At 45.1% G+C, this 18,102-nt stretch overlaps 1 protein-coding gene across 1 annotated transcript in view; it reads right to left on the reverse strand.

Annotated features, from left to right (window-relative positions):
• Positions 1 to 1,455: 1,455 nt before the first annotated feature.
• Positions 1,456 to 18,102, reverse strand: part of nr2f5 (nuclear receptor subfamily 2, group F, member 5) — a 32,260-nt gene continuing 15,613 nt past the window's right edge. Inside the window, exons 2-4 of the mRNA XM_061717426.1 lie at positions 16,722 to 17,002; positions 13,275 to 13,521; positions 1,456 to 3,673 (exon numbers count right to left, since the gene is read on the reverse strand). Of these exons, the coding sequence (XP_061573410.1) occupies positions 3,354 to 3,673; positions 13,275 to 13,521; positions 16,722 to 17,002 (848 nt within the window). The 3' untranslated portion in view covers positions 1,456 to 3,353. The remainder of the gene's footprint in view (positions 3,674 to 13,274; positions 13,522 to 16,721; positions 17,003 to 18,102) is intronic.

Here is an 18,102-nt window from a genome sequence, read left to right on the forward strand (position 1 = left end):
AAAAGCTTGCTAAACACAAACATCTGATTAAGAGAAAGGCTCTTGTCTCTTGTGGACAGCCAGGTGTCGAGCATTCGCTGTAATGGACTTGGAAAGGCCTTTAACCGTGTTTCTCAACGTGTCTTGTGGGGGGGGGGGGGTTGCTCTGGGAAGACGGGATTCTGCGTCCAAATGAAAGGAGAGTTTGGTCCACATCGCCGAGAGCAGGTAGGATTCATTCCAGGCGGAAGTTGGACCTCATCAGGGTTTCCCTTTGACACCAATTCATAACTTCTCACCCTCCCTCAGAGAGAGAGGGTGAGAAGTTCATCCAACCAGGAGGATCTCGTAGTAGAGTTGCTGCTCCTGCACATCCAGAGGGGCCAGTTTGCCTCCTGGACGTTTTCGGGGCGAGATGCTTTGGGTGTGTCCAACTGGGAGGAGGCCAAACCCAGGGCATGCTGGGTAGATCGTATTTCTATGCTGTTCTGGGACGCCTTGAGGTCCTGGGTGGCTGAACGGGGATGCTGGGTAGACGGAGATCTGGGCTTCTCTTCTTAGGCTGAAACCCTCGCTCGGATAACTGAAGTTGATGAATGGATGGATGGATGGATGCTAAAAAAAGAGTATCGCTGGTCAAGACAATTTTTCAACTCTAGCAAAGTCTTTAAATATAAAAACAGCAGGAGGTCAGACCTCTCAGATGTTTGTTTTTTTCTTCCTAGTTTCTTAAGGTCTGACGGGGTTAAACAAGTCTGACTGGTTAGAAGCCGGACTAGATGGAGCATCAGGTAAAGTAACATGTCAAATCAGAAAAGACTACGGTAATTATTAGAAGGACTTCCACATTTCTAAAATAATGTGTTCAAGAAGACGGTATATACTTGGTTCCTAAATTTGTTCCCAGGTCAAATTCAAACAGATTTCAGGCACTTTCAGGGTCCTACTTCCCATCACCTCATTGAAGCTGTAGAAAATCCCATAACTATGTCAGTACACAAGGTTTAAATAAATAAAATTGAGTTTCTTCTGCATGGAGGTTGGAGTTTATTCATCTGGGAGGGATGTTGCGTCAGGTCACTGCTCCACAACTGAGGTGGTTCTGGTACCCTGTTACGATGTCTCCTGGATCCTTGCCTAGGGAGGCGTTTTAGGCACTGGTAGGAGACCCTGAGGCAGCGCCTAGAAACACAACACTGAAGAGATTACTCAGGTTGGAGGAGGTAAGCAAAGAGAGGGAGGTCTGATCTGGATCAGCAGAAGTTGATGGATGGTTGATGGATCCGGTGGCATTATTCCACCCGTCCAAGATCAGTTTATTTGAATTTTTCAATCAAGAATCAAAACATCTGTGGACATCTGGGTGTCTTCAGTGTTCAGTCTTCACATTGATCACTTGCAAACCCATATTTGCATTAAGTCGTACTATGCAGTATGTACTTTTCACAGCGATGCAAACACTACGATGACTTCAGAGTAACGGCAGGAAACTTAGTGTGAACAAAATTTTATTATAATTAATGGATAATCCATACTTCCAAACAAACGTAGAGGGGATAAAAACAAACTCGTAGAAACTTTGTGTGACTCTATTTACCCACAAACAGCGTTCTCAGGTGGCTTTTTTTTCCCGACACTGATACTCGACGTTCATACTACGGTGTCATGCTGGAAATATGACTCAAACAAACTCGCTTCCATCTGCAGGACGGAAAACCAAAACAAAAAAAACAAAAATAGTCCTATGCTAAGGGACAGTCCTAAGTCCAACACGGATAATGCTGCAATACAGACTGAGGTTTTCAGAGGTTAGTGATACATTACTCTATGGTATCCATATGATAAGCTCCAATGACAACATCACCAGGAGGTGGAAAAGAACCTGCATGAGGTCTAAAAACTCAAAAGTGCTAACGATGTCAAAGCAGAACGCTGTATTCCTCTGTGTGTAATCTATCCATTTGCATATTAAACATACACATCTTGCATTAGTTTTCAGTGCGCACGTTACAGTTCGACGTCATGCGAGCTCGTTTCTGCTCCTGAAAAGGACATAATACCTGTTATAACAGGTAACAAGAGATTATGGCACAGTCATAAGATAAATGCTCAGTGACAAAATCTTTTTTTTTTTTTTTTTTCTAAGGCAAGTACAGCTAACTTTTGTAAAATGCCCCCACCCCTTCCCCCCCTCACATTTTCCCACCCAAGTCTTAAAAGGTCCAATATCAACAATCTTTTTTTGTTTTTTCTTTAAAAGACACTAAAGATGATGAGCTGCGTGACTTCCTCCTGCGATTAGCGTCGCGGAGGAAGTTGTAGTGAACTTTTTGAATAAGTAAAAATGCACGTCGATCGAATGAGGGAATCTACCAGTGCTGCGATTTTACAGGAGTGAATAAGTGTAAGATCTGACGAGTTCACAATGCAAGTGCCTAAGCTTGTGTTTGAATCTTTTTTTCTTTTCTCTTTTTTTAAAAACTACATTTTTTTCAGGCTACACAAGACCCCAAACATGTGTAGTCAAAGTAAAATGATCATCAGCAGCACCGCCACAAATTAGCTCCAAACAATATGCTTCTTTTTTTAATGTCTCCGCTTTGGCACGCGCTGCTGATAAGTGTTAAGTTTGTCTGGGTTTGTCTTCTTGTTCTTGTACTGATGTTGACTTCCTGTTTGTCTACCCACCCGCTGAACCTGAGCTTGTTTTTCCACTGAACCCTAAAATGCCTTAGATGTCTATGAATCATTGATATACTGTACATATGGACACAATCATGAGTTCTCTCTCCGTATAAACAGTGCTAATACAAACACACACAATAAAACATGTCCTTTGCAAAAAGTTCAAGACATTTTGGCATGTGTCTTCTTCTTAATGGCTTCTGGTTTACTTTTCAGAAATTGGTAAATATACAACAGGCCTTGTGCTCTTGGCTGCAGAGTCCCGTTGGCAGAGCCCTTGCTCTTTCTTGGCCGCGCTTGTACTGTACACAGATGCTTGTTCAAGCGCCACCTCTGTAAGTGCAGGCGTGGCACCAAGATGTTTGCTCCGAGAGAGTGAGTTTGCACAGTCTTGAGATTGACATCTGAAGTAAAGTCCAACAGACCTGCTGGTGAACTGCTCAACAACCCGTTCTACCAACCTGCCCAGCTCAGGCCAGATCTCAGATGTGGGCTGCGCTTGTCGGCTGAGGGGACGTCAACGGACAGTTCGCTGGTGTTCGTAGCCAAGACGGTAACTTATCGTGTCTTTATAGTGGAATAGAGAGGGAGACGCTTCCCCGGGGAAAGCTGAGAAGGCCGTGAAGGAACGTAAAGAAAGATGCCTGAATTTCTCCCTGGGTTTCCCCCCTTCGTCCCTCCTCTCCGCCTCACGGCCCGTTCTCGTTGTAGTGAAGGGAGAGGGGCCGCTCGCGCTGCACAGCGGGCATGTAGGGCCAGTTGTAGCTGGAGCCCGAGAGCAGCATGTCGCGCAGCAATGTCTCGATGGGCGTCTTGCCGACGAGGCGTACGAAGAACAGCTGCTCGATGACCGGAGAGGAGACGATGCGAAGCGAGGGCAGGCGGAGGAGGAGGCGTCCGAAGCGGTTGGGCTGGCTGGGGTACTGGTTCCTTACGTACTCCTCCAGAGCGCACTGGGACTTCTCCTGGATGCTCTCCACATGGGCCACATCTGACAACCCCATGGCGTCTACAGAGAAGAGGAAAAATGTTTTAAAAATGGATCAAACTCATGCCAGTGAGTTGTAGTAGCGAAAGCCAGATTAGGGTTAGTTTAATCAGCGCGGGCTGACGCCCAGCTGGCATAGCAAAGAGTTTCTAAACAGTAAATGTTTAAAAAAACTTGAGCAAGTAAGGTCCAATAAACTGTACAACTCTATTAAAAACAACGGCGTGGGACTGGAGGAGGACAATCTCAGGCTAAAACTAAAACAACTCCCTGAAGTCTCTTGGGGAAAACCAGAGCGACGTGGTTGCTGCTCCACATTGCTGAGGATGTTCAGCTGAGGAATGTGATTTATTCATCAGAGCCTGGATGTTGAACCTGGATGTTTACTATCAAAAAGTACCAACAAACAACTCATTCAAGACCCCCAAGCTCATTCTCAAACCCGCAACGCCATGTTTAATGTGTTGTCGGGGCCCCTGTGCCCAGATTAAACCTTTATTATCTGTAGTAAGTCTCTACACTGCATCTAGTTGTTCCTGCCTTGTTCAACTTATCGGATAATGTTGTGAAGCGTTGAACAAGCTTTTGCAATACCCTAACCAAGAGGATCTACTGCCTAACCCTAACCAAGAGATTTTACTGCCCAACTCACCAAGACCTTTTACTGCCTAACTGTGACGACCCACCCTATTTTAACAGGGTGTTCTGTTCAGGTGCAGGAGGAGGAGACCAGCCTGCATGGGTGTGCCTAGATGAGGAGGCACACCTGACTCCAATCAGGCCCAATATTTAAGCAGGCTGGTCAGGGCCATTTGGCCTCTCTCCCCTGCTCAGTAAGCATGGTTTTCTTTTTTGGTTGCTTTGAGTTTGTTTGTCTTTAGTTTTCTGCACTTGCACATACACTACACTTACACACATCCACACCTGCCATACACCACTGATCAAACTGATGACTCACACCTCACCTTACCTGTTTGATTGATTTAATTATAAATAAATATATTGTTTTGAACATTTATCCCTGTGTGTCGTCTCCCATTTTTGTCATGACGAAGTCAGTTCATGAAAAGATGGGGGCTCGTCACTTTTAGTTAAATTTACTGGTAGATTTGGGTTGTTACTTGCTTGTTTTTCTATCAATTGTTTGGTAAACTTAAGCTTTGTTTGTGTTCTGTGGAACAGATTGGTTTGGGAGACACACATAGGTTTTGTATGTATGGGAGGGGGGAGAGCATTAGGAACTCATTCTTTCACTGCAGGTTTATAAAGTTTATAAAGTGCTTTAGTCCTTGGGGCTCCAACTCCCGGTAGCTTTTAACAGTGGGTCTCCATATGGGACCCACTGTCTTTTTTTTGTCTGGTTTAGTGCATTCCACGAAAGCTGGAGTGTGGTGGTACCACTGAGAGGCCCTTGTTGGAGGGGGGGACTCGGGAGGGCCACTGAAGACTAGGGTTGAGCCAGTCAGTCAGGTTTTGGGTAGGTAGGTTACATAGGGGAGTTGGGCTCTGGGGTCTTTTGCTACTTGTTAGTTTAAACCGTTGCAGTGTTTTTTTTTTTTTTTTATATTAAAAAAAATAAAAAATAAAAAAATAAATGAGTTCTGTGGAGGACTTTCTGCAGGATCCATCTGTGGATAGACTGGACAGATGCACAAAAGACCAGCTGGTACAAATAGCAGAGCACTACAAAATTGCTGTCCATTCAAAACTGTCAAAGGTTAGGGTGAAGATTTTTCTGATCGACAGTTTGGTGACAAAGGGTGTGTTTTCAGAGGAGGTGGTCCCAGAGGATGATGAGAACCCAAGTGCTGGTGGAACTTTTTCATTTTCTTCGAGCCAATTAACCTTTGAACAACAAAAGGAATTGCTTAACATTAAACTTGAACATGAGAAAGAAATGGAACAGATAAAACAAAGGACTGAGTTAAAAAAATTGGAATTGGAGCATGATAAGTTCCAGTTGAGTGTTCATGAAGCAAAACAGTTTAATGTTGGTTCTAATCTGCAATTACTCCCCAAGTTTACAGAGAAAGATCCAGATTTGTTCTTTGCCCTGTTTGAGCGGGTGGCAGACGCCAGAGGTTGGTCAGATGGTGAGCGCACCCTACTGCTCCAATGTGTCCTTACAGGTAAGGCCCAGGAGGCCTATGCTTCCTTATCAGTGATTGATAGCCAGAAATATGGGGTTGTTAAGGAGGCAGTGCTACGTGCGTATGAGTTGGTACCCGAAGCCTACAGACAACGTTTTAGGACTTGGAGGAAAGAGGAACATCAAACTTATGTGGAATTTGGGAGGGATATGTTGGTCCAGTTTAACCGATGGTGTGTAGCATCAGAGGTTAAAACCTTTAATGGGCTTCGGGATTTAATGACTCTGGAACAATTCAAAAACTGTGTGCCCGTTGATATTGCCACTTATATAACTGAGAGGAAAGTGAAGACCCCCCAAGAAGCGGCCATCTTGGCTGACGAGTACTGTCTAACACACAAAAGTGTATTTGGTGACTACACGCTTCAAACTGGTGGGTCCATTCGTACAGGAAAGCAGGGGGATTCAGGGGTACTAAATTCGGAGCAGGGTTCCGGGAAACGGAGTGACCCTAATGTTTGTAATTTTTGCCATAAAACTGGACACTGGAAAAATTCTTGTTTTGCTCTTAAAGCTAAAGAGACGACATTGAGTGGTTGCCAAATCAAACCGTCCGCGTTGGCTGCACCTGCAGTCCCCTCACCTCAGCTAATTGTTAAAATGGAAGGTGTTCCTGACATGTTTTCTGCTGGGGATGACCCTAAGGCTGAGTATTCAGCATTCCTTTCAGAGGGTTTTGTATCACTGTCTGGTGGAAAGGCAATTAAGGTTAACATCTTGAGGGATACGGGTGCGTTACATACTTATGTCCGTCGGAACATAGTTCCATTCTCCTCCACGTCAGACACGGGCGATTTCGTTTTGATGCGAGGTATGGGTATGCAGATAGTTCCGGTGCCCCTACATAGAATGAGCATTGTCTGTGGGTTGGTTAGTGGAGAGGTGGTGGTGGGAGTGCGGCCTGAGTTACCAGTGGAAGGGGTCGATGTAATACTTGGAAATGATTTGGCAGGGGATAAAGTGTGGGCTGAGGCTATAGCTCCAAATTTGGTTAACCAGGTCCCAGTCTCGTCTTACCCAAGTAAACAAGAGGGAAAAACGGAGGTTTTGCCGGCATGCGCAGTAACCCATGCTAAGAAGAAAAAAGTGAAAGGTCTGGGTAAAGAAATCACCCTCCTCATGCAGACCCTCAACACACTGAGCACCCCCGAGGAAAAGCTTGGAGGCCTTTGCACGAAGTACGCCGAACTGTTGGAAGAGAACCGTAACACTCAGAAGCAGATGAAGGTGCTGCAGAAGAAGCAGAACCAGCTGGTCCAGGAGAAAGACAACCTGAGGAACGAGCACAGCAAGGCCATCCTGGCCCGCAGCAAGCTGGAAAGCCTCTCCAGGGAGCTGCAAAGACACAACCGGACACTCAAGGAGGAAGGAATCCAAAGAACGCGGTTGGAGGAGGAGAAGAGGAAGGAGGTGACTTCTCATTTCCAGGTGACGCTGAGCGACATCCAGACTCAGATGGAGCAGCACAACGAGAGAAACGCCAGCCTTCGACAAGAGAACGCAGACCTGGCAGAAAAACTCAAGAAACTCTACGAACAGTACAAACTGCGCGAGGAGCACACCGACAAAGTGGTGAAGCATAAAGACCTGCAGCAACAGCTGGTGGATGCAAAGCTGTATCAGGCACAGTCTTCTTTTCAGCGGTTAATGAGATGGGCATTATTCTTGCAGCCATACAATTTGGACATTCGGCACATTAAAGGTCATGAAAACATAATGGCTGATCCCCTTTCACGTGTAGTCTAGTGCAATGCTCAGTTATTTACATATATATTTTTCTTTTTTTTGGTACCTGTATTGGTTATGGGTAAAAGTTATGGAGTACCTGTTGGTCTCCCCTCTTAAGGGGGGAGGTGTGACGACCCACCCTATTTTAACAGGGTGTTCTGTTCAGGTGCAGGAGGAGGAGACCAGCCTGCATGGGTGTGCCTAGATGAGGAGGCACACCTGACTCCAATCAGGCCCAATATTTAAGCAGGCTGGTCAGGGCCATTTGGCCTCTCTCCCCTGCTCAGTAAGCATGGTTTTCTTTTTTGGTTGCTTTGAGTTTGTTTGTCTTTAGTTTTCTGCACTTGCACATACACTACACTTACACACATCCACACCTGCCATACACCACTGATCAAACTGATGACTCACACCTCACCTTACCTGTTTGATTGATTTAATTATAAATAAATATATTGTTTTGAACATTTATCCCTGTGTGTCGTCTCCCATTTTTGTCATGACGAAGTCAGTTCATGACACTAACCCTAACCAAGAGGTTTTACTGCCCAACTCTAACCCTAACCAAAGAGGTTTTACTGCCCAACTCTAACCCTAACCAAAGGGGTCTTACTGCCTAACCCTAATAAGACCTGTCTAAAAGGGGGACTAATGCTTGCTTGTATTTTGACTTTTTCTTCTTCTGCCTTGTTGTTCAACTTATCGGATAATGTTGTCCGATGACCAGCCTGACTGGTAACCAACATGGCCGATGACCCTGTGACCACCTTGACCTGACCGGTCTGACTGGTGACCAAGCAGTCACCCACATGTGTTATATCAATTCATCTGAAGAGGATCTCGAACTTTATTGGATGTGAAATCTTGTTATGGGGAGAAAAAATTAGATTTTTGCTTCATTATGTAAATGTTTATTTCTGAGTCAAAGTTGGACATTTTAACAACCAATAGAGGGGAATTTATATAAAGCAATAAACTTGATATTAATGCACCTGACGTGATGCAAAAACATAATCTACAGCAGTCAGCATTTGTAGTGGAAAATATTTGGAAGAATATTTGTTTTTGTCTGACAACTTTGATTAAAAGTTCACTCTGGTCCCAGTTATTAATCCCAGGTTATAAAGTCATTGGTGGCAGCCTACTGATACTATAATAACAATTATAATTTAAAAAATTACAACAAATTACTTTATAACTATTTATACTACCAATTTTACAGTAACATTGAAAAGAATATATGCTAAATAATAAAAACCTTCATAAAAAATAATAATTGTGGAGTTTGGAGTATTAAAAGTTGGATAATTACAGTTCTTCAGAAGAATCTCAACTGAAAAATACGAAATAGCAATCGGCCAAGAAAAACACCATCTCTGCATTATCATGTAATGGTTAGTTGACCCTTTCCAGGGTGTATCCAACCCCCTCCCCTGATGACGGCTGATACAGGTGAGGTACCACCACAAAGTATGGTTCCACCTCATTCAGTCATTCATCATCATCGATAACCACATCAGTGATCGATGCAGATGTGTTGATGTTTCCTGAGTCGGACACTACTGCAGCCAGAGATGGCCAACATCCAGGAACTTCCCACTGGCTGAACACCCCACAGCAGATGACTTCATCCATATCTAATGATCCCTGTCTCATAAAGACATTCTTGCTTTTTCAAAAGTTAACTTGCTAAACTGAAGTTTGTTGCTTTTGACATCTAAGGACACCTTGTGCATTCTGCGTCTGAGACGAAACCCTGAAGCTTTGACGTCCTTAAGACATAATCTAACATAGTTGTTGGCTTCTGGATTATTGAATAGTTGTAGTGGAGAGAAACGCTGGTGTTCCCTGAGAGAGATGAGGGGAAAGTTACAGATTAAACATCTCGTATTAGAGGGAGGAAGTCCGAATCCCCGTCGCCCCTGTGGCCTGTGTTCACAGAGCACCACGGCGTTCACTTCCCCCTCAGCTGGAGGATGTGTTCTGGTTTCCACCTCATCATCCCCCCCTTCCGGCGGCCCCTCGCCCCGACCAGACCCTCTCTCCAGCGAGAGAAAGTGTAACACTTTGCGTGATACTTTTCACACCCTGCGTGTGGAGGAGGAGAGCGCCGGGATTTGGAGAAGGAGGTCAGAAATGTGTGAACTCTTTCCTTTTTTTATTGTTCCCCGCGACGTACCGTACGTTCAGGGCATGGGGAGGGGGCCTCGGTGCCGCTGCCCCCCGACTGAACCCGCAGTCGGAGGACAGGTATTCGATGAGGGCAATTTGCTCTCAAGCTCCTTGTTTCCGCCTGAAAGCGTCGCCCCCGTGAGTTTTAACCCCTCACCTTGCGTCCTCTCCAGCAGAAATATAATTCACTCCATACTTTAATCAAGCGTGTCAACCCCTCCCCACCCTCTAATTGCTCCCACTTTGGCTATATTTCCCCCTCCATGGGGGTGGGGGGGGCAGATGGACGGTGTATTGGTCGGGTCCTGCGTGACAAGGCCACCACCGCCTGGCCCGGGATTAGTGAGGCCGTCTGCGCGGCTGAGACCACTTCGCGTGCCGAAGCGACAGCTCTGCAGGGCGCCCTTCCACGCCAAGCACCGCGCTCCTTTGTCTGATCTCTGGGCACGCACACCGGGTCAGAGGGGGCGAGGGATCGGGGTGGCAGGGCTGAGATGCCCGTGCTCTGATGCAGCGTGATGGGCCCGGGCTTCACAGGGAGGTGGAGGGGGGGGGGGACTCAGAGGGAGGTGAGAAACAATTGCCGTTTGTCTGAGCTTGCCAGGTCCTGCAGGAGTCAGGCCTATTGACAGGTCTGTCGCCAATTACATCCACATTTTCAATGTTCAATTCTCGCGAAATGCCTCGTCTTTGGGAACCTTGTGGGTTTTTGCCCGTAACGGGGAAGTTGCAGGAGCTGCTCGGGGCTGCAGGGGTTATGTAGGTCACGGCGAAGCCTCCTTCTCACTGAAATGCAGCATACATAATTCAACTCCTGCAGTGGAGGCAGGGGTCCGGGGGCTTGGACTGGGCTTGGAGTTTGGGGAGCATGCACGGGGCGGAGGGGGTGCACGGCTGGTTTCAATAATAGATGGCCTTATGAAGGAGAGATGACTGATGAAGACGGGGAGGAGCAGGGAGGGCTGGATCCACAGCCTCCCCGCACACACTGAGGGGATTTGTTAGAGACACTACCGTACGAGCCGAGCGGATCCGACAAGCCATGCAAGGCTGAAAAGAGGGAAAATGCAATTAGAAAACGCGGGATAGTGACATCTCAGCGTTGGCTTCTTCGACATCCGCTTCCTCTGGGGTCACAAGGCATGATCTCTCAGAGGAAGATCCCCGAAGTGACAGTGTTGTGGCTCGCGCTGGAGTCCAGTGACTGTAAGCATAAACCTCAACAGGGGCTTGTGTACGAGCAGTAACTACCTCCAGGCTTTTGTTTGCACATAATACCATTATATTCTCATTTCATCTCGACCGCAGCTCAATGAGCAGAAATCACACCGCCTCATAGTGTGAGGGCGCGAGGCTCTTGAACCTTCAGGAGTACAGAGACGCTGAGAGCGGGGAAAAAGAGGGGTTTGATTTGATACGCTCAGACCTTCTACCTTCGCAAAAGAAGGACGCTGCAAGTTGACATTTTAAGTCAGAGCTGCCGGGTTTCTTCAGGTCATGAGCCGTGAAGTAGTCTCGATGCATTTCAGCAACAAAATACACTTTGCCTCGTTTAAACTGCTGTTCTGGTGCAACGTAAATGACAATCTGTCCCACAGAAGCTCTGAGCTCTGTATCTTACGTAGGCATAAAACCATCCCCCCACGAAGCTAAAAACCTTCCGAAAACAGTTTAAAAGATACGTTTCGGTGAAGTATAACCCGTTCAAATGATCAATAGTTGCAGTTCAGGTAAAGCCTTGTTTTCACTTTGCACACACACAATTAAACAGCCTAGTCCTGATTCAGTTTTAGAGACCTGGAATGGTTGCTGTTTGTGTCTCTGCCTGTTCCCTTTTCTGTTTGTTTGTTTTCTCACTTGCAGATTCCAAAGGCTTGTGTGCCCGTTGTGTGTTTCTCTGATTTCAGATTTGCAGCGGATGATAAAAAAAATAATTTTTAAAAAGAAGCTAAAAACCTTCCGAAAACAGTTTAAAAGATAAGTTTCAGTGAAGTATAGAATTGCATCATTTAAACAGACGATTTGCGCCGCAGCGTCAGAGGTAACTTCACGGTCAGCCGTTGGGGGGGGGCGCACAGGTCGTGGATTAGGTTGAGGTTTTTCCACATCTGTTCTGTATTTATTTATTTATTTTTCATAAAAAGATACCTGCATCCAAACGTTTGCGGCGAAAGAAAAAAAATGCTTTTGTTCTTTTTCATTGCATCGTTGCTGTAAACGAGTTCAGGTCAGCGTTACGCATCTAAGAAAGGGCTTCTATTATGTTTCTTTTGTAAAAACTAATTCATGATTGTCATCGGATTAACATATAAACATGTTTACCTGAAAGGTGACCCGGTGAGAAAGTATACAACATCAATCGAAGCAGTTTTGAGTGAGAACCAAAGAAATGTTTGCAATAATAAAATTATTAATGGCTGCACTCGAAAGAAAACCCATTTTAACTGTATGAGTGCAGTAAATGACGCGGTAAATTACAGAAAATTACAAAGAGTAAGCAGAGAACAGCCATTAAAAGGGCTGCTTGCACATTCATCTCCCGCTACCCTGTTATGCTTCCGTACAAGTCAGTTAGCACATGTTGTGCGTCACCAGATGCAAAAACAAAAAAAGAGGCGAGTTCATGACCGCTTCTTCCACAGAACTGGGTCGGTACTGATGTGGAGATGCCTGATCTGTTTATACAGTTTTTGTACACATGCAAAGTCAAAATGAACTAACACTATCACATTAAATAATTTTACTCTTTGCTGGAAACACATATTTGAATCGAGGCGCAGCCTAGTTTAGCGGATTAGCCGGAAACCCATTGCCGTACGTCATCACCTTTCTCTCTGACGTCTTTCAATAAATCATCAATAAAAAGTTTTTTTTTTTTTCTTAAATTGAAGTTCCTTACGTCTCCTTTTCATTTATTACACATACAATTGTTTCAACTCATGAAAGCAACATTTTGTTAATAAAGATTGAGATAAATATTAAAACAGCCCTCGCTGGTCTTTCCATCTATTATTCGCCAGGAGTTCCCCTTCACTTTATTTAAATTTATTGAAAATCCCCGAGACCGGCCACTTCTATAATTCAGGTTGAGTTGTTTACGTGATACCGTGTGATTAAAAGTCTCTGTTGATTTGCGTAAACCAATCAACAGCGTTAACTTGTGCCACAGAAGTCTGATTAGCACCTGCTAATTCCTCCTTTTCTGTCAAGAGCTACATTTCTGAAGTTATTAGATTAAGGCTGCTTCAGTTTTAAAGGTGAGTAAGGGTCTATTAAAAGCTGAAAACTGATCCAACATATATCTTTTAACGCTCGTAGCATTAAAGCACATGTATTCCTGAGCTGGAATCTTACCACTACCTTTCTAACCCTTCACACTCTTTATTGAGCTAACTGGTCTTGTTGAAAGCCCGTAATGTTACCGAAATACAGGCCAATTATAAAAGACATTTTTCAGCCCGGTGTATCTCCCAGCATGACCAGACGGCATTGCAGTATCAACACTAAGGTTAATTGATTGATCTTGCAAAGATTTCACTTGCTCCTTTGTTTTATTTTCATCGTCAGACTCACCGGAGGTGAAGAGCACGATGGACTTGAGGCAGGAGTATTCGGCCGTGTCGACCTGCAGGACCTTCAGCTTCTCCACCTGCTCCTGGAAGACCCGGATGTGGTCCATGAAGGCCACGACGCGCTCGGCAGACATGGGGGAGGCGTGCAGGCCGGCGGCCGCCAACAGAGGCGCCACGTGGAGCGGCATGGAGCACTGGGCGGCGTTCAGGACAAAGAGCTCACTCCAGGACATGCGCAGCAGCGCTACCTGCAACGTAAACAGGGAGGATTGGTTACAACAAGTCAAAGCCCCCCCGTATATATATCCGTATATATATATACCGTATTTTCTGGACTATAAGCTGCTACTTTTTTCATAGGTTTTGAACCATGCGGCTTATACAAAGATCCACTATTCTGTGGATTTTTCTTCCACCGCTCGGGGCGCTCTAACCGGAATTAGAATAAAAAACTAAGACAAAATAAATGCAAAGAAGAATACGCTACTTCTTCTTTAGCAGATAGAAGTAGGTAGAAGCAGATTTCAAACAGATAAATAGATAAATAAATACTGGTTATTTTCTCTTGGTTCTGTCCAGTTTTAATCAGCAAAGTTGCTGCCGTGTTAAAATACACTGTTAGGAAAGATCTATTTAGGTACAAACATGTACATCATTTACAGTTCAAAATCCTTCTGTACATGTAGTAAATATCTAATCTAACAACATAAATATCTGCGGTTTGCATATCTTTTTTTTTAAATAGAGCAGATGCGGCTTGTATATCTTTTTTTTATTATTTTTTTAGAAATAGAGCGGATGCGGCTTATAGTCCAGAAAATATGCTATATATAAAATAGAATATAAAATCTGGACGAAACGGTCGAACAATCTGGGTTTGACATTTTCAGCCATTCAACAAACTGAAAAAGGTGATTTTAGAAAGGTGTGTGTATAATATCTGACTAATATCTGACTTCTTGGATTCTTGGTAAGCTTTTGTTTTTGTTGTTTTTTGGTTTCATAAGCTTAGGTATTGAGTTGGCGTGAAAACAGGTTTTAACAATCTTTTCCAATTGTAATTAGTAGTCGACACTGTGGTAAATTATTTTAATATTGTAGTTTTTTCCGTGTTACTACCATGTATAATTCTATACTTTATTGTTATTCTGTATGTTTTTATTATGTATATAATTGTGTCCTGTGTGAGGATCCCAGGAAGAATAGCCATCACTCCCACAACGGAGTGATGGCTAAAGGGGATCCTAATAAATAACTAAATAAACAAACCGTTCATAGGCGATTGTGGTATTTGTTTTGCAGCAGGAAAATGTAAAAACAACTGAAAAATTATGAAAAAGCGTGACCACAGGCAGAATTAAAACTAAAATACCTATGACTTAAACAAAAATTGTAAAGCGTTTTTGAGAAGATCCAAGCATCTTTTTATCTGCTGTTCATTTCCTTTCGGAGATTAATAAAATGTTTTGAATTGAAGTAAAAATACATTTGACACTATTTATACATTTATAAATCCTCACAAAAAAACAAAACAAACCACACTTTTAAAATCCATTCAGTGAAAACAGGAATCAGCTTTATTCACCAGGTACGCGGACGTATTCAGAGAATTCTAGTCGCTCTGCTTAACGAAATTTTATAAATATTCAATACAGAAAAAAGTGGGAAATAGTGGCGAGAGAAAAAATGAAATAATCCTAATGCAAGAATGAACAAATATACAACAATGGTGCAACCGCTCATCCTGATGTTCATCCATCCTCGTTTGGAAAATGACACCCGTCTGACGGCGTATTCCATCCTGCTGATGTAGGGAGGATGTGAAAATAAGACGCCTCGCGTGTATATTATCCAACACGCGTTAAACACACATTCATCCAGGCCTCATGTTTCCTCAAGAGCGGCAGGAAGTACATCCGCTGCTGGGCCGTGGAGGCTGGAGCTCATAATCTGCTCCCACGTCTCATCCTGGGGGACGACCGCGTCCAGGAAGTTCTCCACGGTGGGCCGAGTCCCTCCTGAGAGGGACGGAGGCGGATGTTTGCTGACGTCCACCATCAACTCCACCGTCTTGAGCGTGTTCTGATTACACCAGAGGACCAGCAGATGTTCCCGTGGATACGCAGACCCGTCACCATTCTGGAGGAGACGGCAGTGGTGTCATCTGCAAACTTGAACACCGAGCTGAAATTGACAAGTCCCGGGACGATCCAGGACGTGAAGCAGTCCCATGTTGACTGCACCGCCCACCGACCTGTGGAGCGCTTGGAACAGGATGGGATCTCACGCAGCTGCAGAGATCTGCTGACGGGAGATGGGGGCAGCATGTGGGCCCGGGGCGCTCCCAGTCTTCTGTCTCTGGAACAGCCGACTCACTTCACTGATTCGAAGTGACTGGTGGTGTGGGAGGGCTGGAGGGGGGGGCTTGGTGGTGCTGCGGTGGGAGGCGTGGATAGGGGGGGGTAGGAAGGAAAGCTACAGGTAGGTGAGGGACAGGTGTGAAACGGATCCTCTCAAAGCTGCAGAAGAAGGTGTTGAAGTGGCCGGCCGAGGCTTTGATTGCTTCAGCATCTAAGACGACCAAGACGCCCTGAACGCCCAGGAAAACCAGGACGCCCTGGAACACCAAGACGACCAAGACGATCAAGACGACCAAGACGCCCTGAACGCCCAGGAAAACCAGGACGCCCCGGAAAACCAAGACGACCAAGACGCCTTGGACGCCCTGGAAAACCAAGACGCCCTGGACAACCAAGACGACCAAGACGACCAAGATGCCCTTGAAAACCAAGATGACCAAGACGCCTTGGACGCCCTGGAAAACCAAGACGACCAGGATGCCCTGGAAACCCTTGGATTGCTTCAGCATCCAGGACGACCTGCACGCCCTGGAAGACCAGGATACCTAAGACACCCTGGAAAACCAGGACGCCCAAGGCGCCCAAGACGCCCAAGACGCCCTGGACTCCCTGAAGGTCCTGGACACCCAGGATGCCCAGGATACCCTTGGATTGCTTCAGCTTCAGCATCTAGGACGCCCTGGAAAACCAGCCCCGACTGCTACATACATACATAGATACATACAGGAACCAATTAAAATAAAGAATAAAGGAAATAAAAACGTCAACACTCTGAACCAGGTTAGAAAAATTCAGGCTAACTTGAGCAATCAGCTGTTTGGTTGCATAAAATTGAAGGAACACAAACTAACGTTTGAAACGCAGTGAAAAGACATCTGTCATGACGTCCATGATCTATAAATTAATGCAGCGAGAGCACGACATATTTGTGATGACCCCGCCTGCCAAATGGTGATATTTATAGACCAGGATCTAAATCTGTGTCGAGACTTTGTTCTTGAAGTCAGGTCCGAAGTCATGAGGGGTGAATTCGTTCTTCAAACCCGGCTCGTGTTTATTCTTACTGATAACCAAAGTGGCTGTCGTACCTGATCCATGAGCTGCAGGTCGGGGAAGAAGGGGATGTTTTTGGCCCACTCCACAGCGCTGAACAGGAGCCGGGCGGCCAGCTCGCAGATGTTCTCGATGCCCATCAGGTTGTTTCCCTGCATGCACTGGGCTCCGTAGCGAGACGTGGGGTAGGGCTCGGCGCGCAGCAGCAGGGAGATGAAGCCGGACAGGTAGGGCTGGCCGTTGTACGGGTCGGTGCCGTTGGGCAGGTACTGGCCCGGGCTGCTCTGGGAGTTGGAAGTCCGTCCTCGTTGAACTGCTGTGGAAAAGACAATGAACAATTAGTCTTTTAGTCCCCAATAATTGACGGGAGGTGGGGTCCAGTTACACGCCGGACCAGTTATAGTCTTACGGTCAATTTAGACGCATCAATCAACCCCTCAAGCAGGTTCTTGGACTCTGCCAGGAGTTCTGATTGCTCGGAGAAAATTCACACAAACACAGGGAGAGCATCCAAACCCGTCAGGGAAAGACCCTCGCTGGGCCACCGTGTAGCCGAGTGGCACCCCGTGTCCCGGGGGCGAAGGTCCCCATCGCTGCTGGCCCGAGTCCAACTCTCTGTCTCATCCTGGTAACTAAGGCTGAAACAAATCGGCCCCCGGCTGAGACTTAACCCAAAAACATTCTCGCTTTGAGGCAACAGAGGATGTTTTCAGCCTTAGTTACTGTTTTGATTCAAAACTGAAGCAACAGCTCTTATTTTGGTAGAATTGTGTGCACAGATGCTAAAAAGGTTGAAGATAAAGTTAAAGTTGTGTTGTTGGTGAGTTAGTGTGTATGTTTTCTTATTTTTTTGTTTTGTTTTTTCATTATTTATTTTTTTTGGTATTATATAAGTAGTGACTGTTGAACAGACGGACAGACCATCTTCATACGAATTGTTTTATTTTTTTTGAGAAAGGGGCTTGTTATATAAGGCTTTCTTCTTCTTGCCCCTTTTCGATCATGGAATGGAACATGTATGTGAACTATTTCCATGATACGGAATAAATAAAAATTAAATTAAATTAAATTAAATGAAAGTTTTGCAACATTTTCCTTTTTCATATCGCCTAATAACCTCCTTGAAAGTGTTTCCATGCAAGGTATTTTCTATTTCTTCTTCCAATTCACGCGATTTTCACAGGCGTAGAGCAGTGATTCTCAACGGGGGTCGGCAAACCCCTAGTGGTCATGGTGTAATTGCAAGGGGTCCGTGGTAATAACATTTTTTTTTTTTTTAAATGATCCTTTGACATTTATAGAGATTATTATATTACTCAAATGTGGCCGAGACCTTTATCTACCTAAACTACAGAGGGTCACATGACTCTTTACAAGTGTAGTTTGTTGTATTTTAATAAGAACTCTTGCACCCGT

Source organism: Cololabis saira, chromosome 3 (assembly GCF_033807715.1).
Source record: "Cololabis saira isolate AMF1-May2022 chromosome 3, fColSai1.1, whole genome shotgun sequence".
Lineage (NCBI taxonomy): Eukaryota > Metazoa > Chordata > Actinopteri > Beloniformes > Belonidae > Cololabis > Cololabis saira.